Below are 24049 nucleotides of genomic sequence, written 5' to 3' on the forward strand. Positions count from 1 at the left end.
GTGATGACTCATACCTGTAATCCTGTGACTCAGTTCACAAGTTCAAGGCCAGCCTTGAACTTGAGTTTGAAGCCAGCCTGGAATAGAGCTAGATTCTGTCTCCAAAAACCAAACAAACAAAAAGATGTGAATCGTTAAATAATACAATGGACTCCCTTCTAGCTAGTAAATCACCAACTGTCAGATAGACAATCCCTTCCATGATGTTGCAAAGGAGCTTCCTGCTGGGGCTATAGATCAGTGGTAGAATGCTTACCTAGCAGGCATGAGGAAATGGGTGTGATCCCCAGCACCAGACATAAACAAAACCTTGTTCCTACTTTTATGGGAGATAGATTAACTCTGATACCCTTTCAAACACTACAAATCTGTGGAACGTGAGCAACAACAACAGTGGGATGAAAAAAGATACTATCAGCACTTGGCAGGCAGAGGCAGGCGGATCTCTGTGAGTTCAAGGCCAGCCTGGTCTACATAATGAGTTCCAGGACAGCTGGGGCTACAAGGAGACCCTGCTTCAAAAAGTTCAAAAAAACCAAAAAAAAAAAAAAAAAAAAGAAGAAAAAAGGTACTATCTTTTGATCCAGAAACAGATATAAATGATGTGTGATTGAAGTTAACGGTGCATGGGAGCATTCTGAACCATCTTTGGTTTGAACTGTTGCCTAATTCTGGAATTGAAATAAAGCCAATTAAGATCAGATAAAAGGGGGCAGAGGTGCAATTCAATGCAGAACCTATGTGCAATATGTATAAGGCTCTGGGTTCTATTCCTAGCATTGAAAAAAAGTTAATGACAGGCATAAGAGAAGCGATTGTTGGTGGTCAATGGAAAAACTCCTCCCCAAGTAGTTATGTTAATGCCTCTAAGGATCAACTCTCACAGAACAAAAGCCACAGAGACTGTAGCAGAAATGGAGAAAGTGAAATTAGGGCTCTTACTAGGAAGCAGAAGTACAAGAAGAAGTACAAGGACAAAATGACAATGTCAAAGAGAGATCAGAGGTGGGGCCTGGTGGTGCACACCTTTAATCCCAGCACTCAGGAAGCAGAGGCAGGCAGATCTCAGAGTTTGAGGCCAGCAAGGTCTTCATAGTGAGTTACAGGCCATCCAGTACTACTTAGTGAGAGCCTGTGACAAAAAAAAGTCAGATCAGGAACTGTAGACAGAGCAGAGAGTGCCAAGAAGCATAGGCTCCACTGGCATTTGAAGAAACTTTTTTGCCTTTTAGTAACATCTACATATTAGAAAAATATTTAGTTAACTTACCAGAAGTATTTATTAGCAGTCTTTATTAGACATTTATATACTGAATTCTCTATTTCCAACTATTCCCTTCATATCTTTTGCTGGGCCCAAAGATACAGAAGCCATCTGTTGTAAGCTTTACCTGTCTTCAAAATTCATTAGTGCCTGTACTATAAAAAAACAAAAATCAAAAAACAGATTGTAAGGCTGGAGAGTTTTTCTGGGTGCTAGATTCCTATACAAATCTTGACTAACATTTACTCTAAATGAAGCTAAGCTACTCCAGTCTACCTTCTCTTTACCATCAACTAGTTAATCAAGATCTAGGCTCTGCAATCTTGGAAAGGTATCATATATTTCCTCTCAGTTTTGGTTCCTATATTTTATACAGATATATAAATTCATGCATGGGGCTGGAGATATGGCTCAGCAGTTGAGAATATTTGTCACTTGTACAGAGAACTGGGTTCAGTTCTCAGCACCCACATAGTGACTCACAACTATCTGTAACTACAGTTTCAAGGTATCTGATGCCCCCCTTCTGGCCTCCTTGAGCACCAGGCACACAAGTAGTGCACATATATACAAGCAGGCAGAACACTCATATACATAAAATAAAAATAAATATATCTTTTAAAAATGCATGTATATATGATATAAAAGTAGAAGCAAGCTAGGTGTGGTGGCACACACTTTTAATCCTAGCACTAGGGAGGCAGAAGGCTGTGCATCTCTGTTACTTTGAAGCCAGCCTTGTCTACATAGCCAGCAGGCTTCTAGGCCAGTCAGGTATACATAATGTGACCATGTCTCAAAAAAAAAAATTAAAACTATCTGGTGGACAAAGAGGTTAATAGGGACCAGCAGGGTGATGGCTCAGTGGATAAAGACTGTTGCTGCCAAGCCTGACAACTTCAGTTTGATTCAAAACTCATATAATGGAAGGAGAGAACTGACTCTTGAAAGTTGTCCTCTAACCTCCACCCACCACCCTTCATAATAAATAAATATAAATAAATAATGTTTAAAAAGATGACTAACAGGAGTAGAGAGAAAAGGGAGGTCAGAAATACATGAGGGAATATACTGAATATCTATTCTATACTTGTATGAAAGCTTAAAATTTTTTTCAGAGAAATTTGAGCTCTTCTTTGGGAAGATGAGGCAGGAGATTGCTGCATGTTTGAGCCCAATCTGGATTAGACAGCTACCTGGTGAATTGCTAAGAGTGAGACTGAATCTCACAAAGCAAAACAAAATCTAAGGAAACCACTTTCTACTCCTCCTTCATCTTTCATCTTTTCTTCCTACTAAGGCAGGACTAAGAATGACTAACAAGAATGGAATTACCTTCAGGAAACATTCTGTTATAAACTAAGGCTATCTTTGACATCCTTCCCTAAATTCCTTGCTATCTTAGAAAAAAATTTATTACATTTATTTATTGTGTGCATGTGCATGTGTGTTCCTATGTCACACTATGTGGCAGTCAGAGGACAACCTGCAGGAATTGGTCCTCTCCTTCCACCATGTGCGTCCTGGGGATCAAATTCAGGTTGTCATATTTGGCAGCAAGCATGCTTTACCTGTTGAGCCATCATGCTAGTCCCTAAATGTTATACATTCTTATTACCCTTCTGTGCTACCAAACACACATGCATGCACCTATGCACACAAATGTACATGAACACACAAATCCTGCTATCTAATTCTTAGTTTCATATTAGGTTCATTTTTGTAGAATATGAGGAAGAAACTCAAACAACACTAACCATATTAAAAACAAAACTGCCTAATCCCAGCACTTGGGAGGCAGAGGTAGGTAGATCATTATGAGTTTGAGGTAAGCTTAGCATATATATAGTAAGTTCCAGGCCAGCCAGCCTCTGTCTCAAAATAAAACAAAACTAAAAACAAAGGGCTAGAAAGATGGCTCAGTGGTTAAGAGAACTAGCTGCTCTTGCAGAGGACCTGGGTTTGATTCCCAGCATCCACATGGTGGCTAACAACTATCTGTAACTCCAGTTCCAGGGGATCTGACTCTCTCTTCTGACCTCCTCGGGCATTGTACAATGTGGGTGCACCTACCTACATGCAGGCGATACACTCGAGTATACACATAAAATAAGAATAAAATATTTTTAAAAAACAAAACTGCCCCTAACTCATAGATTTTGTTGTATTTTTGAAAATATTTTGTAATTCAATCTCCAAATAGTAAAATGTAGGAAAAAATAATTTTGAGCAGATAATTCCCAGCTTATATCAAACTCTACTATTTGAATCATATACTTCGGTCAAGGCTAACACCAGAAGGAGTTGCTAGAAGAGAAGTTTGATTTATAAGCCTCTATGGAGGTGTGGGGTAGTGGGTATTTGTGGGCTCTTCTATTCCTCATAGCTTTCTAACGTGAGCCTGAGCTTGACTGCTCAGATCTGAAATGTGGCCTTCAAAGAGAAGAAATACATAGACAAGGGAATGGGCTGCACAACTCAGCAAGAACCCCACTGGCCTGATTCTCAACAAGAGGAACTGGATATTAGCCTCTTGGGAAACAAGTTTTAAAACTTCTTAAGACTTGAGCACCCCCTGGTGGAGAAGTCAAATTTCTAGCTCCTCTCTAAGAAGAAATAGGGACACGTGCCCAGAGCGTGATAGATAACCAACCAAGAATTTGCTTTTTTTAAATGTGAGGCAATAATTGAGAGGCTAAGTTGCTATCCCAATATGCTTAACTCCTGGAACTGTGTTAAATCCTTACCTGCAAATTCTTGTAACTTCTTGCGCTCCTCTATGTTATACTGAAGGTTTTCCAGTAACTCAAAATATCGGAAGAGTGAATCTCTAGGCCAAACAACACGGTCATCCTGATCCATATCCATTAGCCCAGGCAGATTCTCATGCACAAGAGTCTCCCAATCCAACTTATCTGTAGGGAAGAATGAGTCTTAAAAATATGCCTAAGCTGGGTGTGGAGGCACACACCTGTAACCTCAGCACTTGCTGAGACATTAGGCTTTCTGGGGTTATATAATGAGTTATAGGCCAGACTGGGCTGCCGTGTAAGCCCCTGTCTTACAGGGAGGAGGAGATGGGGAGAAGGATGAGGATGAGGAAGAGGAGGAAAGAGGGAGAAGAGGATGAATAGGAGGGGAAGAAAGAGGGGGAAGAGGAGGAGCAGGAGGAAAGGAAAGATGGGGAGGAGGAGGAGGAGGAGGAGGAGGAAAAGGAGGAGATCACTACTACCATCTGGATAACTTGCACATGCCCATACTCCCAGCACTTGGAGGCTAGGGTAGGAAGACTGAGAGTTGGAGAAGGAGGAAGAAGAGGAAGAGGAGAAGGAGAAGGAGGAAGAAAAAGAGGAGGACATGATCACTAGTATTATCTGGATATTTTGTGCATGCCCATATTCCCAGCACTTGGAGGCTAGGGCAGGAAGACTGAAAATTTGAGGACAGCCTGGGCCTCAGTGCAGCAAGACCCTGACTCAAAACAAAAACTGATGTCTCATAGAGAGGAAGAATCTGAATTCAAATGAAAGAAACTATTCTACTCATCAGTGTAGTCAGAATGCTGTGAAGAGGAAGAACCATAAGAGGCTGAAGAGGAGGTGGAAGAGGAAGATGGGTAAACTTTTGCTTTTGATGATTTTTTTTTTGAAGAATCTTTCATATACTTTTTGGCCTTATTTTGTTCAGCATCACTGTGTTCAGCATCACTGCACTCAGTATCACCTCGTTCAACACCACTGTGTTCAGCATCACTGCACTCAGTATCACCTCGTTCAACATCACTGTGTTCAGCATCACTGTGCTCAGTAGCACTGTGCTCAGCATCAGTGTGCTCAGCAGCACCTTCTTCAGCCACGCTGATTTCAGACTCCTCTTTAGAAGCTTCTGATAAGTCCTCAGAGATCTTTCTTTGACTGGCTTCTCTGTACATGAAGTAATTTTTATTGCTTCAAATACACTTACAAGATGTGACAGTTCATTCATTATGTTAGTTCTGGTCCTAGCCATCCTCTAAAGCTCTGATCGAAGGCTTTGAGAGCCAGACTACTCTCAAACTCTAAGCTTAGGTATGCCTCATCTCAGCCATGCCTGGTATGTCATCCTTAACTTTTCTCTTCTTTCCCATATTCAGTTCATCAAGAAATCCTGTTGTCTCTATCTTTAAACAGATCTTTTTGTACTACTTCACTGACATGACCCTAGTCTGAACCATCATCCCCACCTGCCTGGACAGTAATATTGCCTCCTAAATGATCTCTCTACTTATTCCCTGTTTTGTTTTGTTTTGTTTTATGTGCATGAGTGTTATGCCTGCATGTATGTAAAGAGCACCCATGTCTTGTAATGCTTGTAGAGGATAGAAGAGGGCATCCGATCCCCTGGAACTGGAGTTACGAACAGTTGTTAGTCACCATGTGGGTGCTGAGATTCAAACTCAAGTCTTCTGCAAGAGCAGCCAGTGCTCTTACCCTCTGAACTATCTCTCCAGGCCCTCTGCTCATTCTTTCACAGTCTATCAACACAGTAACTGGCATTTAAAGTATTTTTTAATGTAAGTCACTTCATGTTACTACTCTTCTCTGCTTCCCATTATGCTATAAGTAAAAGTCTTAAGTTTTTACAGTGACTACCTAGAACCCTGCAGAATTAGGCTCCTGTCTCATTATCTCTCTGACCCCCATTTCTTGTCACCCTTTTTCTGCTCCAGTCACAATGGTTTCATTACTGTTTCTGAAACACACTAGCATCCTTCCAATTTAGAATCTTTGTAGAAGGTATTCTCTCTGCTACTAACACTCTTTTCGTAGATAGCTACATGGAAATCCCCTCAGCTCCTTCAAGTTTTTGCTCACATATTACACTTTCAATGAAGATACCTTGATTACCCTGCTTAAATCTATAACCCATAGCCAGACATGATGGCTCAAAGCCAGCTATTCAGCTACATAGTGAGTTCACAGACAGCCTGAGCTATATAGTGAAACCTTATCTAAAAACAAAACCCTCTCCCAAACCTCTATAACCCATATACAATCCCCATCCTTCACTTTCAATCCCTCTTAACCTAGTCTAAGTTAAAATTTCCAACTGTTTATACATTTTGACATATATTATGCATATGTCCATTGTTTATAGTCCCTTTACCTCTACTAACACATCAACAGGATTATCCTAAGCACCTCCTAAGTAGTCAATAATTATTTTCTTAATTTACTTTCATTTTATGTATGTATTGTGCCTGCATGTATGTAAGTGCACTTGTGTTGTGCAATGCCCGTGGAGGTCAGAAGAGGGCACCGGATCCCTTGGAACTGGAGTTATGAACAGTTGTTAGCGACCATGTGGGTGCTGGGATTCGAAACTGGGTCTTCTGCAAGAACAGCCAGTGCTCTTAACCATTGAACCATCTTTCCACCCCAATTTATTGATTTTTATTTGTATGAGTGTTTTGCCCCATGTATGTAAATGTACCTGTGTCATGCAATTCCTGCAGAGGTCAGAAGAAGGTATCAGATCCCCTGGAACTGGAGTTACCATGAGGGTGCTAGGAACCAAACTCAGATCTGTGCAAAAGCAGCCAATGCTCTTAATTGTTGAGCCATCTCTCCAACCCCTCAATAATTATTTTTAATGATTAAATAGTTTATCTCTTCCCTGCTGTCTTATTTATTGCTAAATATTCAGAGTCTAGAATAGTATCCATCACACTGAAGGTATTTATATTAGTTTCCTATGGCTGTAATAAATTACCATAAATTTGTGATTTAAAACAACAAAAATATAATCTGCCACAATTCTGGAAGTCAGAGTTCTAAAACCAAAATAAGGGAAGGTTACTAGCCTCTGTACCTTCTGGTAGCTGTCTGGTGTTCCTCAGCTTTCCTTGGCTTATGACTGTATCATTCTAATCTCCATCCCCATTTCACATGGCCTTCTCTTAGCCCAGGCTTAAAAGTACAAATCTGTAATCCTAGTACTCAGGAGAGGGAGGTGGGAGGATTTTTGAGTTCAGGGTCAGCCTAAGCTACACAGTGAGATTCTGTCCCAAAATAGAGTAACAACAACAAAAATATACTTTCTCTTAGTCTCTGTTGCTATGCCTTGGTAGCTCACAAGGATTCTTGTCACTAATTTAAGGCCTACCTGAATAATCCAGGATGACTGCATCTCTAGATCCTTAGCTTAATCACATTTGCAAAAAGCCCTTTTCTAAATAGACACATTCACAAGTTTCAGATGGTTAGAACTTGAACATATAATTTTGAGGACCACCAGCAAACTGATTACAACAAATAGTTACTCAATCAACTGATTCTCTCTCAGGGCAAATCTTCATCTTTGGAGATTTCCATTTTCTACTCCTACACCTATTCCCAACCCAATTCACATACAAACTCCTAACTCCTGTCATCCATTTTACTACGAATTTACCTTGCTGCTTCAGGAGATAAGTTTTGTCTCCTGCAAAGAAAAGAAATGAAAATTTGAAAAATCTACTATTCTGCAGAAGTGCAATAAGGGGGCAAAAAAGAACTCAGATCAGCAATAATAGTGAAGGGAAGGAAAGAGTAGAGAGACCTCATAGTAGATGAAGAAACACTACATGGGGGACTTTTTAACTCTGGGGGAAAAATGGTGTCACAGGTCCAAGGAAAAGAAACAGGGAATGAGGTCACAAAGCCCCTGAGAAATAACATTGGGTTTGAATACATGGAGGGCTGACCTCTGGATAATCCGCCGCTTGAATACATCAGCTTTGTATTGAACTTCCAAGTGTATCATCTCCTCATTGAGCTCATTCCTGATATTCTGAAAGTTAGTAACTGCCCCAAAGGGCCATTAGGAGTTGGGAGATGGTAGTGACTAGACCAGGGAGAAGACTTGAGGAGAAACCAAGTGACATATCCATTCCAATATTCAAATCTCCTTGCTACACTGGGTTCTCTATCCACAATCCACCAACCCCAACTGTCAGTTTCTTCCTACTACCCCTCCTGCCAAGTTGCATCTCCTCTGTACTTACCCATCATGGCTACGATGATATTTCTAAAGATAATGGAGCCAAGTAACAACCAAAGGATCACATAGATGCTGCTAAAGACACGGCTGGCTTCTGGCACCTTCCAGACATCCTGAAGCATTGCATACCAATGATCCAAGGTGAAGAGAATAAACACTGTCACTAGGGAATTCAGGAGGTCCCTACAGAAAGCAGAATGTGAATGTATAGAAGCAGGGACCTAAACCTCTCAGAACGTATATCATTCTTATCCTTAAAGCAACGTAAGGGCTTTTTTCCCAAGTATACTCTGGCCTTGGCTCTTTTCCAAAATCACTATTTTAGTTCATTATTCTTCACTATGAAATCACTTTTATTATGTTTTCCTCTCAATATTCCATTAGTCCTGATGGCGGCATTTTTCTCAATAAATAAATACTGACTGAATTTTTTTATTTTAATTTTCTGAGTGTTTTGCCCACATGTATGTAAATGCACCTGTGTGCAACTCCCTCACGGGCCAGAAGAGGGCATAAGATTTCCCCCTGGAACTGGAGTTACAGGTGATTGTTAGCTGCCATGTGGGTGCTGAAACAGAAGCTACCAATAGTTGTTAGTTGCCATGTGGGTGCTGGAACTGAACCCTGGGTCCTCTGCCAGAGCAAGTACTCTTAGCCGCTGGCCTGGAATTTGCTATGTAGACCAGGCTAGCCTTGGATTTACAGAGCTCTTCCTGCCTCAGCCTCTGGAGTGCTGGTATTAAGGGTGTGCACCACCATGCCCAGCTCCCGACTACATTTTTAAAAGATGAATACATCACCAACTACATCTTTTTCTAAGTTCATTCTCTATTACTCTATGGATTTTATATAACAGAAGAAATTTAGCAAACATTCTTATCCAACTTACTGGTATGAAGTATTTGGCAAAGAAATGGATATGTGATTCCACATAATGTTTATAAAAATGAACATTTTAAGTGCAAATTAACATAATTATAAATGAATTATTTGGGGGCTAGAGGGTATAGTTTCATCATAAAGCATTTGCTTAGCATGTGTAAGCCTCTGGGTTTAATGCCTGCTATTGAAAAAAAATACCTTTCTGAAATCTTTTGTCCACAAAAACAAAGTATCTAAATCTTTCTTCTTTTCTATGTGGTTCCCATATATTGGTTATTTTGTTAGTAAGCGTATTTTTATCTGTGACAAAGTCTCATTATGTAGCCCTGACTGGCCTAAAACTCATTACATCAACCACACTGACCTGGAACTTGTGGCAATCCTCCTGCCTCTGTTTATCTAGTGCTAAGATTATAGGTATGAGCCACTACACTCTGTTCCTAACACACCCTGTTTCATTTACAAAACTACCTGCTAAGAGTCTTAAAAAGGGGGGCTGGAGAGATGGCTTAGCACTGCTAAGATGACACAGACTGCTCTTGCAGAGGATCCAGGTTCAGTTTCCAGAACCCACATGGTGCTAACAATAGTCACTAACTTCCAGGGGATCCAACATCCTCTTCTGGTCTCTGTAAGCACTGCACATGGTGCACTTAGATGCAGGCAAAACACTCATAAAATAAAAATAAATTTAAAGCCAGGCGTGGTGGCACATGCCTTTAATCCCAGCACTCAGGAAGCAGAGGCAGGCTGATCTCTGTGAGTTCAAGGCCAGCCTGGTCTACATAGTGAGTTCCAGGACAGCTGGGGCTACAGGAAGACCCTGTCTCAAAAAAAAAAAAAGACCAAAATAAATAAATTTTAAAAATTTTCAAAGCAATAATAAAAAAAAATGTAGAAAAAGGAGTCTGAGAAAGGGGGAGCAGACAAGATGGGTCAGTGGTTAAGAGAGCATACTGCTCTTACAGAGGACCTGAGTTCAAGTCCCAGCACTCACAACAGTTGCTCATAACCAACTGTAACTCCAGCTCCAGAGATTGCATTACCTCATTTATCTCCATACTCTTTTGAGGTAGTACTGTAATTATTCCTGTTTTTTTTTTTTCCTTTCTTTTTAGTGTATGTGTTTGTTTGTAGGATGTCTCTGTGTGGGCACACATGCCACAGCACACATGTGGAGGCCAGAAGACAATTTTGCAGAGTTGGTTCTCTCCTCCTAACTTTATGTGGGTTCCAGGGATTAAACTCATTTTCCAGGTTTGAACAAGCATGTGCTTTTATCCACTGAGCCATCTTGCTGGCCTTATTCTTGTATTTTTTTTCTTTTCTGGTATTAAGGTCTTATACATGCTAGACAAGCACTCTACTACCACTGGGTACACTACTACTACCAAGTACATCCCAGCCCTTTAAAAATTTTTATTCATTATATATATATATATATATATATATATATGAATATATATACATATATATATCTGTGTCTGTCTGTGTGTATGCACACGTGTGTGCAGGTGAAGCCAAAAGAGGGCATCAGATGGCTAGCCTAAGGGGGGAAAAAAGATAACTGAGTCATAAACCTGGGCTTAAATACTGGAGTATACTGTATTTAAAGGTGGTAGATGAGAAAAATGTTAAAAAAATTTTTTTCGGTCTTCTTGAGACAGGGTCTCCCTATAGTCCCAGATGGCCTGGAACTCGCTATGTAGACCAGACTGGCCTGAAACTCACAGAGATTCACCTGCCTCTGCCTCCCAAGTGCTGGGATTAAAGGCATGTGCTACCATGCCCAGCTCAAGCAAGTGTTTAAATTTGTAAAGTTCCAAAGAAAACCAGAACTAATTGTCCTAACCCCAAGATCAAAGCTAACACTACTCGCTCTTCCACCACTTTCCCTTTTCCTCTGTTTGTGTTCTATTTCGGTTTCTTACAATAGACTTTATTTTTGTATTTCTGCACTTTGGATGAGCTTCTTATCTAACCCAAATTCTCTCCCCTCACCCAGGTTTCCCATGCCTACGAGAAGAACATGTTGTATTCCAGGTTCTCAAGAGTTGAACGAGAGTAATCTTCAAAGAAGTAGACACCAGTCACAGCAAAAATGTAGAAGAAGATAAGCAGCAACATCAAGAGGAAGGTCATGCTCTAGAGACCATGATTCAAGTCAGAGAGAGGCCCAAACTAGGCTGATCCCCAACAGCCCAATCAAGCCCACCTAGCTATCTCCCACCAAAGCCTGACTTCCATCCCAGAGCCAAGTTATTATTAAACAGTTTATTTCCTGTCCTTTCTCATCCAGTAACATTTCACAGGCTCTTTTATGACCTTCTTTGACCCACCTAGATTTGTCTCATCTTAACTTTTTATCTTAACTCTTAAATCCCATGTCTATCTACCTTGCCCCACAAGCCCATTTTAGTTTGAACACTTAAATCACCTTCAGGGCCCTCATCAGAGCCAAAATAATAACTCGAATTTGACGGAATCGTGCAAACAGTTTGAGAGACTTCAGTACACGGCAGATCCTCAGCAGCTGCAGCCACACTGACTCTCCTGAGACTCCTATCAACTTCATAATTTCAGGAAGCAAGGACTGTGGGAAACACAGGTGGTGAATAAATTTACCCAAAAGCATCCAGGCACAGTTGCCCCTTCTTCGTCCCATCTTCTTCATAGTTCCCTGGGCATGATTATTGAATAGTATTCTCTGGGAACTGTCTCCTATTCATCCTTTCAATGCTAAACTATTTCAACTTGCTTAGCTATAAAAAGGGGATTAAAAGTAGTGTTCCTCTCATTGAGTTGTTATGAAACATAAAAGATTAATACAGTTAAAACAACACCTGGCACTTAGGTAATTGGCAGATATTATTTTAGGGGTTGAAGTGATTAGAATTTAACCTGTTCCTAATGACAATTTCTACAATTACTTTTAGAAGAAAAAAATGCAAATTAGATGAGTGTCTATGTATTTCTTTCTGGGATTTTGTTGTCACTATTTTAATTTACTTAAGCACATGACTACTCCAACTGACTAATCCTTAGGCTATCTATCCTTACCAACATAGTAACAACAAAGTCAAAGACATTCCAGGCATTCTTCCAGAAGAGAAAAAAGCTGGACAGCCACATTAGAAGGATCTCCAAGACAAAACTAAACAAAATAAACCAATCTGCCACCTCTAAAGTCAGCTTCAATGGCCACAGTTTGGTATTTGTGGATTCCAGCAATTCTGTAAGAAAGAACAAGGAAGGAATAAAGATTAAGGAAGTGATATACTGATGATGGAGGATGATCACTTATAAACCAGAGTTGTGATCACTACTATTCCATTTCTCTTTGAGTTTCTTTTATTTTTGTTATGTGTATGTGTGTATGAGTGTATGTGTCTGATGAGCTTGCATGTATTTACATACATGCATCCGTGCATAAGTGCATCCATGTTGTCCAATGACCAAAGAGGTCAGAAGAGAGTGTCAAATTTCCCTGGAATTTGCGTTAAAGACAGTTGTGGACCACCATGTGGGTGCCATCTGGGAATTGAACCTGGGTCTTCTGCAAGAGCAGCAAGTGCTCTGAACTGATGAGCCATCTCTCCAGCCCGAGTCTCTATTCTTACCACTGTTGCTTCAACCTGTGAAATATAGGGCCAAATTGTCCTTGAAAACCAGCTACACCTCATGTCCTTTTAATACTGGTATGACTAACAGTTACAGCTCACTTCCTACCTTTCTAGGCTCACACAACCACCACAGGATTTCCCTCCTTACTATACCCCTACCATCTGCTATACTGTGACATTTGCCCTTATGTTCATAGGAAAGCAATGGGTTTTGCAAATAGAATGAAAATGCAGAACCATGATATGTAAAGTACATTATAAGGAAGGTGGAAATAAGAGGCCAGATTTGTGGGGCATGTTGAATAATATGAAATCACTTGGTCCTTAGCTTTCTTTCCCCTTCTTCTCTGGCAAAATTTTATCCTGAGCTGGATTGACAAAAAGAGCCCTACAACTTCATAGATGGTCAGCCTCTCTCTAAAATCAATGAAACCACACTATGCTTATTTGTAGGCTATTTGCTTTCTTCATCTAAAATGTTTCTCTAATTCTAAGAGGCAATTTGTCACTTTTAAAAACTCTGAAGTTTCAATAGCCTTTTACAATTGATGTGTTCTAGGATGACTTTTCTTTCTTAGAGGTAAATAAGTACCCGGGTTTGATTCCCAGCACCCACATGACAGCTACGAGCCATCCTTAACTCCAGTTTCAGGGGAATCTGAAGCCCTCTTCTGACCTTTGTGGCACTGCACGACACACGTGCACTCACATACATACAGGCAATACACTCATACATATAAAATAATAAATATTTTTTTAATTAATTTTTTTTGTCTTTTTGAAGCAGGGGCTCCCTGTAGCCCCAGCTATCCTGGAACTCACTATGTAGACCAGGCTGGCCTTGAACTCACAGCAATCTGCCTGCCTCTGCCTCCCAAGTGCTGGGACTACAGGCGTGCACCACCACGCCAGGCTAAATGTAATTTTTTAAAAAAGAATAAATTCTGGCTCTCAGAAGCAAAGGGATTATACTACTAGAAGGCACTGAGGACTATATTTATGTCTGGAAAACAGAATGCAACAATGTTTATTCAATTTTTGCCTTCATAAATAGGAGTGGGTAGCCAGGCATGGTGGTACATGCCTTTAATCCCAGCACTTGGGAGGCAGAAGAAGGCAGATCTTTATGAGTTCAAGGCCAGCCTGGCCTATATAATGAGTTCCAGGCCAGCTAGGGCTACAAGGAGACCTTGTCTCAAAAAGACAAAAGAAAAAAAAATAGTAGTACATAAAGAATGGAGCCATTTAAAGAATCTCAAAGAGAAGAAAGAATCTGATAGCCTGAGTATGCCAAACAAACAGTAAATCTTGTACTTTCTGGGAAAAAAAGGATGATTTTTAGAGCCTAAATGAACTCAAAGTAGTTCAGAGAACAAATAGCAGCAATTGTGTAAGCAAGACAATATGTGCAAAGCTGACTGCCTCCAATGCTGCATCAACTGGTAAAAACATGTATTATCTGGAGATGAAAATAGAACTATTCTTTCATTCTACTACTTGGAAGGCTGAGGAAGGAGGATTGTAAATTCAAGGCCAGTTCAGGCTACACGGTGAACAACAGGCCAGTCCAGACTATGCAATGAGAACTGACAGCAAGACACAAAACAAACTCCGGCTTAGTGGTGAACACCTATAATCTAGTTAGTACTAGGGAAACTGAGATCAGGACAGCTGTCCTGGGGCTAGAGAGCAAGTTCTGGGCCAGCCTGGGCTACACAGTATGATCCTAACTCAAAAAACAAACAGGGCTGGAGAGATGGCTCAGTGGTTAACAGCAATTACTGCTCTTACAGAGGACAAGGGTTTAGTTCTCAGCACCCACATGCCAGTTCACAACTGCCCAGAACTTGAGTTCCAGGGTATCTGATACCCTCTTCTGGCCTCCTCCAGCTCCTGCAAACATGTGGTACACATAAACTTATGCAGGCTCACACACATGCACATAAATTAAATAATGTCTTTAAAATAAACAAAACAAACAACCAAAAAACTTAAGACTGCCTTAGAAAGGCAAAGGAATCTTTGAAAAAAAAATTGCCAGGCGTGGTGGTGTACACCTGTAGTCCCAGCACTTGGGAGGTAGAGGCAGGTGGATCTCTGTGAGTTCAAGGCCAGCCTGGTCTACATAGTGAGTTCCAGGACAGCTGGGGCTACAGGGAGACCCTGCTTCAAAAAGGCCAAAAAAAAAAAAATTTATGCCGGGCATGGTGGCACATGCCTTTAATTCCAGCACTTGGGAGGCAGAAGCAGGTGCATCTTTGTGAGTTTTAGGCCAGCTTGGTCTACAAAGCGAGTCCCAGGGTAGCTAGGGCTACAGGGAGACCTTGTCTCAAAAAGACAAAAAAAAAATTTTATGTTATATATACTTCCTGAATGTTTGTAAGTACACCCATGTATGTACTGCCTACATGTATGCAAGTGCACCTGTGTCATGCAATGCCCAAGGAGGTCAGAACAGGGTGTCAGATTCCCCTGGAACTGGAGTTACAGGTGGTTGTTAGCTGCCATGTGGGTTCTGGGAATTGAACCCAGGTCCTCTGCAAGAGCAGTCAGTGCTCTTAACTGCTGATCCATCTCTCTCCTGCCCCAAGACAAAGGAATCTTATTGCAAACAGAGCCAAGAATCCCAGTGCAGTCCAACCAGGAATCTTAGCCATTGTCTTGAATTAATGGTGAAACTTTACACTTGGACATTCTTCCCCTCGAGAGAAAACAGCAATTTAACCAAACAGGTCAGGAAAATGTATTTGATTTTTCTTGACAAGATAGTTTTCAAGATGGCAGTCTTGTATTGCTACTTCCTATTTAGTACAATAGCAGTATCAGTTGACTACCTCATAGAATATCAGGTAAGTTTACATTGGCTGTAAGGAAAGTCCAGCATCATTGAAGAGAGCAGCACACTGTCATCTGTGTATATGTTCCACTAAAGACAACAGCTAATGTTGAAAAAAATCACAACTTGTAACTCATGAGTTTAAACAGTGTTTGCAATTACAATAAGCATTTTTTAAACTTTTTAAAAAATTTTATTATTTTTATTTTATGTACATGCGTGTATTGCCTGCATGTATGGATGTGCACCCGTGTCATGAAATGCCTGCAGAGGTCAGAAGAGGGCGTCAGATCGCCTAGAACTGGAGTTACGGACAGTTGTTGGCTGCCACGTGGATGCTGGGATCTGAACCTGGATCTTCTGCAAGACCATTCAGTGTTCTCAACTTCTGAGCCATCCCTCCAGCCCCAGCACAATAAGCATTTTTTAATTTTTTTTTCTGTTTTGTTTGAAGTGCTGAGGACCAAATTCAGGGCTTTTAGGCAAGCACTCCAACTTTGAGCTAAAACAATTTTCATTTTATACAAGATTAAAATGAGATAATTGGTTTGATCATGTTATGATATGAAAATAAGATTGATAAAATCCTGCTAGATGTGGTTAAGGCATGTCTTTAATCCCAAGGCAGGCAGATCTCTGTGAGTTCCAAGCCAGTCAGGGATACAGGGATATCTTGTCTCAACCAGTACCCATATGGCACCTAACAACCGTCTATAACTCCAGTTCCAGGGGATTTGATACCTTCTTCTGACCTCCTGGGACACTACAGGACATGAGTGCACTCATATACCTGCAGACAATACACTCATAAACATAAAAAAATAAAAGGGGGCAGATCTGGCTTTGGTGGGCTAAGGCTGAGTACCCTAGCAGACAGCCTGAGAGGGTAGGTTCGGACCTCCATGGGGTAGCGGCTCGGAGCTCAGCAGACCACCAGAGAGTGCCAGGTTCTGGCCTCCCTCTGGCCTCCAACTACCAGAAGGCCTGAGAACCCAGGGGACTGCCTGACAGCCCCCGGATCCTGCCTCCACGTGGTGGTCCTTTTAATAAGATGATGCTATACAGCAGTCCCTTCTGCATGAAATAACTACCATCATCATGACTTCGGCTGAGCCTGATCGCTAAACAGTCACAATTGAGCTTGTTGACAGTTGTGTTCATTAATTAAAGTAGTGCCAAACAGGGTCACTGGACCCTCACCTGAGTATCCAGCCACTCTTCCCAGCCAACTAGTCCAGTCTTGGAAGCCAAAGAAAAATGCAAAAGAACCTAATAGAGGGATGCTTTTGGAAGCCCTTGTCAAGAAACTACAATGGACTCTTATATGAACATTCAAAAATTGCCCTGCTGACTTTTTTCTAGTTCCCTGTCTAGAATTTGTAATGCTAATTACTCTTGCCTTTACTTCTCCTTTACATCTCTTATTCATGATTCAAGGACTTTCTTTTTCTCTTAGAGACAAGAGTTATGCAATTTGGGAGTCTTTTAGATAGACCCACTGAAGGGGTACTCCAATTGCCTCATCCTGCATCCCTGTTCAGCATGGAAGATGCCAAAGCGGTCTGCATCCCTATTCCCTATTGGCAATTTGGGTAACCCCATCAGAGGATGGCGTGATAAGAATAGGAGGTTAGGATAAAAAGACCCCAAAGAAATGTAGCCAGTTTCTTGGCTAAAATTCTAAATATCCTTAGGCCTGTTAGCAACATACTCTGTTCCAAAGGCCAAAAATGTCAAAAGTATTTGGGAGCTTGTATCTAATCCCTAAAAGATTTTAGGATTACCTCTTCAGAGGGGGGGAACGTTGGAGGGGAGGGAGTGGGCATGGATTTGATCAAAACACCTTATATACATGTATGAAATTCTCAATAGTTTTTGTAAAATTTAAAAATAAATACAGCACTCAGGAGGCAGAGGCAGGTGGATCCTCTGTGAGTTCGAGGCAAGCCTGGTCTACAGAGGGAGTTCCAGGCAGCTGGAGCTACAGGGAGACCCTGTAGCTCAAAAAGACCTAAATAAATAAATAAATAAATAAATAAATAAATAAATAAAAAAAGCATGGTATTGGTAAATATTTTTAAAACAAAATATAAAAAACCAAAAAGACAGAAACAAAAAAATTAAAAAGACTGATAAAATACTTGAAAATAAGAAATGCAGTATCAAATTAGAACATTAATACCTAACAACTTTATTATATTTATTTGTTTAGTGTGGAAGGCACATATGCTACTGCATACATGTGGAAAACAGGACAACCCTTGGGAGTTGGCTCTCCCCTTACATCACATGGGACCCAAGGACCAAACTCAGGTTTATCAGGTTTTGAGGCCAAAAGAACTAGAGCCATCTTGCTGACTCCCCTAAGGACTTTAATGGAAGAGCTGAAATATCTTCCATAATGTCTGCTCCATTAAAAACATATCTAAGGGGCTGGAGAGATGACCCAGCAGTTAAGAACACTGAATGTTCTTGCAGAAGACCTGTATATGAATCCCAGCACCCACGTGGCAGCTAACAACTGTCCATAACTCCAGTCCCAGGGGATCCGACGGCCTCTTCTGTCCACCCTGGGGCATTGCACAACATGGGTGCACTTACCTACACGCAGGCATAACATTCATACACATAAAATAAAAATAATAAATAATAGCTGGGCATGGTGGCGCATGCCTTTAATCCCAGCACTCAGGAGGCAGAGGCAGGCAGATCTCTGTGGGTTCAAGGCCAGCCTGGTCTACATAGTGAGTTCCAGGACAGCTGGGGTTATAGGGAGACCCTGTCTCAAAAAGACCAAAAAAAAAAATAAGTTTTTAAAAATATCTAAATATCTTTAGGGTCCTTAATGCCTTAATTGTCTGGTTTCCATTACATTTTCCTAAATTCGCTGCAATCTGATTATGCTTTTCAAGTATAACAATCCTCTTCCTGGGGCTGGCAAGATGGCTCAGTGGTTAAAAGCACTGGCTGTTCTTGCAGAGGACCCAGGTTCGATTCCCAGCACCTACATGGTAGCTAACAACTGTCCATAACTCCAGTTTCAGGGTATCTGATGCCCTCTTCTGACTTATGTGGATACTGCATTACACGGGTGCATTTACATACATGTAGGTAATATACTCATACACATAAAAAATAATATATTTTAAAAAATCCTTTTCCTAAAACTAGCATATGAAAACTATCACTATTTTATAGATACTGAGATGCTTTTTTGTGCATATGTGTCTTTTTTGTTCCTTTTGAGACAGGGTCTTGTATCACTCAGCCTAACCTCAAAAGTACTATGTAGCTGAGGCTGCCCTTGAACTCCTGATCTCTTGCCTGTGTCTCCCAAGTGCTGGAATTACAGGTGTGCACCACCATGCTTGGCTACTAACAGCTCTTCAATACAAACCTACCATAACCTCTTCTAACATACTCATACTCATCTTTGCAATTTGTTAGTTTTCTTTTCCTAGTAATGGATAAAGGGATCTATTTGACCTAACAATGATATTGAGGATATTAAGTTGTACTACACAGTGGTTAGAGGAAACCTGTGGAGGACACTTGATGAATTCCTCTGGCCTCAGCATACGTGAACATGGGCACATACACCCATACACATACACCATACACATATATACCACACACACACACACACACACACACACACACACACACACACCACAACAAATGCATTTGAGAGCTGAAACAGGACTGTCATCAATTTCAGGTTAGTCTGTGCTACACTGTGACACTGTCTCAAAAATAAGGGCTAGGGATATAACTCAGTTGACAGAGTGCTTGCCTATTATGCAAAAGGCTCTAGGCTCAATCTTTACCACTCCCGTAAACCCAGCATGGTAGACATGCTTGTAATCTCAGTAGTAGGAAGTAAAGGCAGGAGAATCAAGAGTTTAAGGTCACCCTCAGTTACATTGTTGAGTCTGAGGTCAGAATGGGCTATATGACTCTCTCTCTCTCTGTCTCTTTCCCTCTCTCTCTCTCTCTTACACACACACACACACACACACACACACACAAAACTAAGTGGGAAACTTCCAGGGGCAGTGAGGATAAAACAAATGAGTACTTCTTTCATTTCTAAGCAGTTTTTATGAACTTCATTTTGGAGACGAGTCTCATTATATAGTCCAAGCTGGCCTTAACTCATAACGCTGCCTCAGCCTCCCAAGTGCTAGATTAAGGGCATCCACCACCACTTCTGGTCTGAGCAATTTGAGTTAATGAGCAAATGAGCTCAAGTGACTCTGTTAAGACATTTCATATAACTTGTAAATGGTTTTAGAATCATTTACTCAGGTAGGAGTCGTGGTACCCACATATAATCTCAGAACTTAGGAGGTAGAAGGAAGCAGGAGGATCAGGAATTCAAGGTCATCTTTGACTATATATGGAGTTCAAGGCTGGTGTGGGCTACATGAGACCCTGTCTCAAAATAAATAAATAAATAAGTCAGGCATGGTGGCACACACCTGTAGTCCCAGCACTTGGGAGGCAGAGGCAAGTGGATCTCTGTGAGTTCAAGGCCAGCGTGGTCTACATAGTGAGTTCCAGGCCAGCTGGGGCTACAGGGAGACCCTGTTTTAAAAAGACCAATAAATAAACATTTTTTAAGGCCATAAAGTGCTACCTTGCTGTTTCACTGTGTAAGGCCAGATAGAAGGCACTGACTATAAACTGGAACACAACCCTCACTCAACTCCCCATCACAATTCAGATGATATTTGAAAATATAAAATGATCAGGTTAGGATGCCTAGAGATTAGAGAAACATGTACAAACATCTAAGTGTTAGTAGCATTAAAAATGAGTTTTTCTGTATGAAACAGTGTATTTTAAAATGAAACAGAGATCTTTTTTTTTGAGACAGGGTCTCCCTGAAGCCCCAGCTGTCCTGGAACTCACTATGTAGACCGGGCTGGCCTTGAACTCACAGAGATCCTCCTGCCTCTGCCTCCTGAGTGCTGGGATCAAAGGCGTGTTCCACCACGCCCGGCTGGAGATCTTTTTTAAAGGTTAAAACCTCATTCAATTTTATGTCTCATAGGGTTTATACTGAGTACAATACTGTATAACTATATTAACTGTGAACCTAAAAATTGATAGCCGATTTTGAAAGAGATGCATCTTTGCTCTGGAAACTGTTTTGACTACGTCAAAGATCAGGTTAGGGGGGCTGGAGAGATGGCTCAGCGGTTAAGAACACTGTTCTTGCAGAAGAACTGGGTTCGAATCCCAGCACCCACATGGCACCTAACTGTCTGTAACTCCAGTCCCAGGGGATCCGACAGCCTCTTCTGTCCTTCACGGGCATTGCACGAGTGCACTTACCTACATGCAGGCTAGACACACATACACAGAAAAAAAAATTTTTTTAAATGATCAGGTTGCAAGAAAACTATTTTCTACACATTTCTTTTTCATTCAGTGTCAGGTCTCACCTATTTCGACCATCAGTACAATTGTATTCAAAAAGATGAGGGAGATGATGAAATTTGAGAAGATAGGACCTGTGTTCTCTTAAGGAAACATACAGATTAGAGTTCTTTCTCATTTATATAGCTGAAATAATAAAAACAATGTAAGATGTGAGAATTTCAGAGGAAAAAAATAAGTCACTAAGCATTTGATGAACAGCTAAGGATAAAAATGAGTGATATGGGGGCTGGAGAGATGGCTAAGTGGTTAAGAACACTGGTTGTTCTTGCCGGGTTCACATCCCAGCACCCACATGGCTGCTAACAATTGTCGGTAACTCCAGTTCCAGGGGATCTGACAGCCTCTTCTGTCCTCCAAGGGCACTGCACGACATGGGTGCACTTACATGCAGGCAATACGTGCATACACATAAAATAAAAATAAATTTTTTTTTTAAAAAAAGAGTGATATGAAAGGATACTCGCAAGAACCCATCCAGCCCACAAGGAAAGAGGTGGTCTCCAACTGCACCGCACAGGAAGCCTGCTCAGCATTCGCTGGGCATGAGAAACGTGCCCCACATGTCGAGGCTTTACGGAGAAGCGTACTAGCTGATGTTGATCTCCCATCATGAGCTTCTTCTGACGGGAAGGATCTGTAACAAGGAAAAAATACAGGATGCCTATAGTCCCAACTACTTGGGAGGTGGATTCAATATTGGGCAATAAAGGGAGGCTCTACCTTCCTTTTTAGGGGCCATGAAAAGCAGGTCAGGATTAGGGATACTGGTAAGATAATGGGCCAAGTGCAAGGGCTCACCTTGTAAACTGCTTTTTCAAAGCATCTAAGAATCTTGTTTGAAGTGAAAATGTATTATGACTAATACTGACCATGTTAGTGAATAAAAGCAGGAGGTACAAATCTCAAAGTTTTAAACATCTTTGGTGGAAAAATTTTCAAGTCAGCCAAAGTTACTTGACTAGGCCTAAAAGAGAGTGGTGTTATCTCCTGGATCCTAAGAGTTTCATTTAGAAACTTTATAAACTTTATTTTAAAGTTATTGACTTTATCAAGTCTAGGGTAGTTTCCCAACTAGCACCCAAAACCAGTATTCCCTAAATTTTCCTTTATTGTTATTTGTAGTATTTTTGCATTTACTTTGAATATATGTATATGTGGAGGCCAACTTGTAGGAGTCAGTTCTCTCACCATGTGGGCTCTAAAGATTGAAGTCAGGTCTTTAGACACGGCAGCAAGTACCTTTACCCACGAAGCCATCACTGGTCCCATTATTTATTTATTTTTTGAGACAGAGGCTTCCTGTAGCCCTAGCTGGCCTGAAACTATGTAGACGAGGGTAGCCTTGAACTCACAGAGATCCAACTGCCTCTGCCTCCCAAGTGCTGGGTGCATGTACCACCACCCCAAGCTTATTTGTATTGTTTTTTTTGTTTTGTTTTGTCTTTTTGAGACAGGGTCTCCTGTAGCCCCAGCTGGCCTGGAACTATGTAGGCCAGGCTGGCCTCGAACTCACAAAGATCCGCCTGCCTCAGCCTCCCAAGTGTTGGGATTAAAGGCATGCGCCACTACGCCGGGCCTGATTATTTATTTTAACCAGGACCTTGCTATATAGCCCAGAATGGCCTCACACTTGTGATTTCCCTGCCTCAGTCACCCTTGTGCTGGTGTTACAAGCATGTACCACCATACCTAGCTCCATCCTTAAGTATGCTTCCTAGTTTTTTGGAAGATGTGAACAGGAATACTAAATTTAGTGTGGTGACAGAACAGGCTGCTAACCAGTTATCTCCTGGAGAGTGTGCCGTGGCACAGCTTGGCTCAAGCCTTGCAAATGCTCTATGAGAGAGAAAGTGTCGATGAGACGTGAGCAAATAGCATCAGCTCTGGCCAGTTTTAAGTGTCCTTGTTGCTGAAGAGTAACCATAGCTGTTTAGAAAACACAAGAATCGGGTTATTTCGTTAAGAGTTGCACCACGATTACAAGGTTTGTTTCCCACCCCCCTCTTTGTCTTTAAGAGATTTAAAGAAGCCCATATGTAAGAACTGTGAGCAGTTGGGGAGAACACACACACACTGAGACGTAAGGTTTTTTGTTTGGTTGGGGGTTCTTTTATTTAAACAAAAGACTAAAAGTCTTAAGAGACACTCCATAGTCAAGTGTCAGGTACTTTCACTTTCTGACAGCATTTGTAATTAAATACTCCTTTTTTAAAAATTCAGTAAAAGCTGGGCCTGGTGGCAAACTTTCAGTCCAAGCTATTCGGGAGGCAGGAAGGTAGAAAGTTCAAGGCCTTGCATGAACTATAGAATGACTTCAAGATCAGACTGGGCAACTTGGTCAGACCCTGTCTCAAAGTAAAGTCAAAAGACAACTGAGCAACTAATTCAGTGAGAGATCACTTGCCTGGCCTTGTACAAGGTTCTGGGTTAAAAGAAGAAAAATCAGTACAAAGGAAGCAGCTACCAGAGCAGGCGCCCCAGGGCTAGACAAAGAATCCAGGCCCCACGCGGACCTGAGGAAACCAGGCATTGAGGTGGGGGCAGCGGCAGGATGTAGGGTGATCACCCTCGAAAGAAAACCCGACTGAAATTAGACGAAGCAAAGCCTGGCATCTTGAAAACGTGCCCTCTGTTCCTAGTGTGTGGTGTCTGCGCGCCCAGCGTTGGGGAGTAGGTGGGTGTGGGCGAGAGGACAGAGCCTCCTCCGCTCCACGCCCGCGTCTGGGCCTCACCTCAGCCCGGCTCTTCCGCCCATTCAGCCCTGACTTCACCCCTCCGCCTCGGCGTCCACCCCCTCCGCCCGACTCCCCGCACTCAGGACGCACTGGGGCCCGCTGAGCCCCGCTTCCCGACGCCCTCCCGTTACCCGCCGCCTCCCACACCCGCACCAGCTCCGCCACAAGACCAGACCCGGGCGGCGTTTACCACCGCACTCGCTTCTCGGCTCCGCCTCGCATGCCAGGCCCCGCCCAGCGC

General features: G+C 41.7%; 1 protein-coding gene across 1 annotated transcript; it reads right to left on the reverse strand.

The window, feature by feature from the left end:
- Positions 1–1218: 1218 nt before the first annotated feature.
- Catsper2 (cation channel sperm associated 2) lies at positions 1219–24049 on the reverse strand. Its single transcript, XM_008849102.3, is given in 14 exon segments — positions 1219–1419; positions 4012–4179; positions 4497–4693; positions 4930–5185; positions 7668–7726; positions 7989–8088; positions 8289–8467; positions 11187–11311; positions 11604–11759; positions 12227–12399; positions 21076–21144; positions 21534–21707; positions 22853–22999; positions 23962–24049. Coding segments are annotated over 13 exon segments (1833 nt in total). The 5' UTR covers positions 22998–22999; positions 23962–24049; the 3' UTR covers positions 1219–1387.

The sequence above is a fragment of the Nannospalax galili genome, unplaced genomic scaffold, assembly GCF_000622305.1.
Source record: "Nannospalax galili isolate Female #2095 unplaced genomic scaffold, S.galili_v1.0 scaffold732, whole genome shotgun sequence".
Taxonomy (NCBI): Eukaryota; Metazoa; Chordata; class Mammalia; order Rodentia; family Spalacidae; genus Nannospalax; species Nannospalax galili.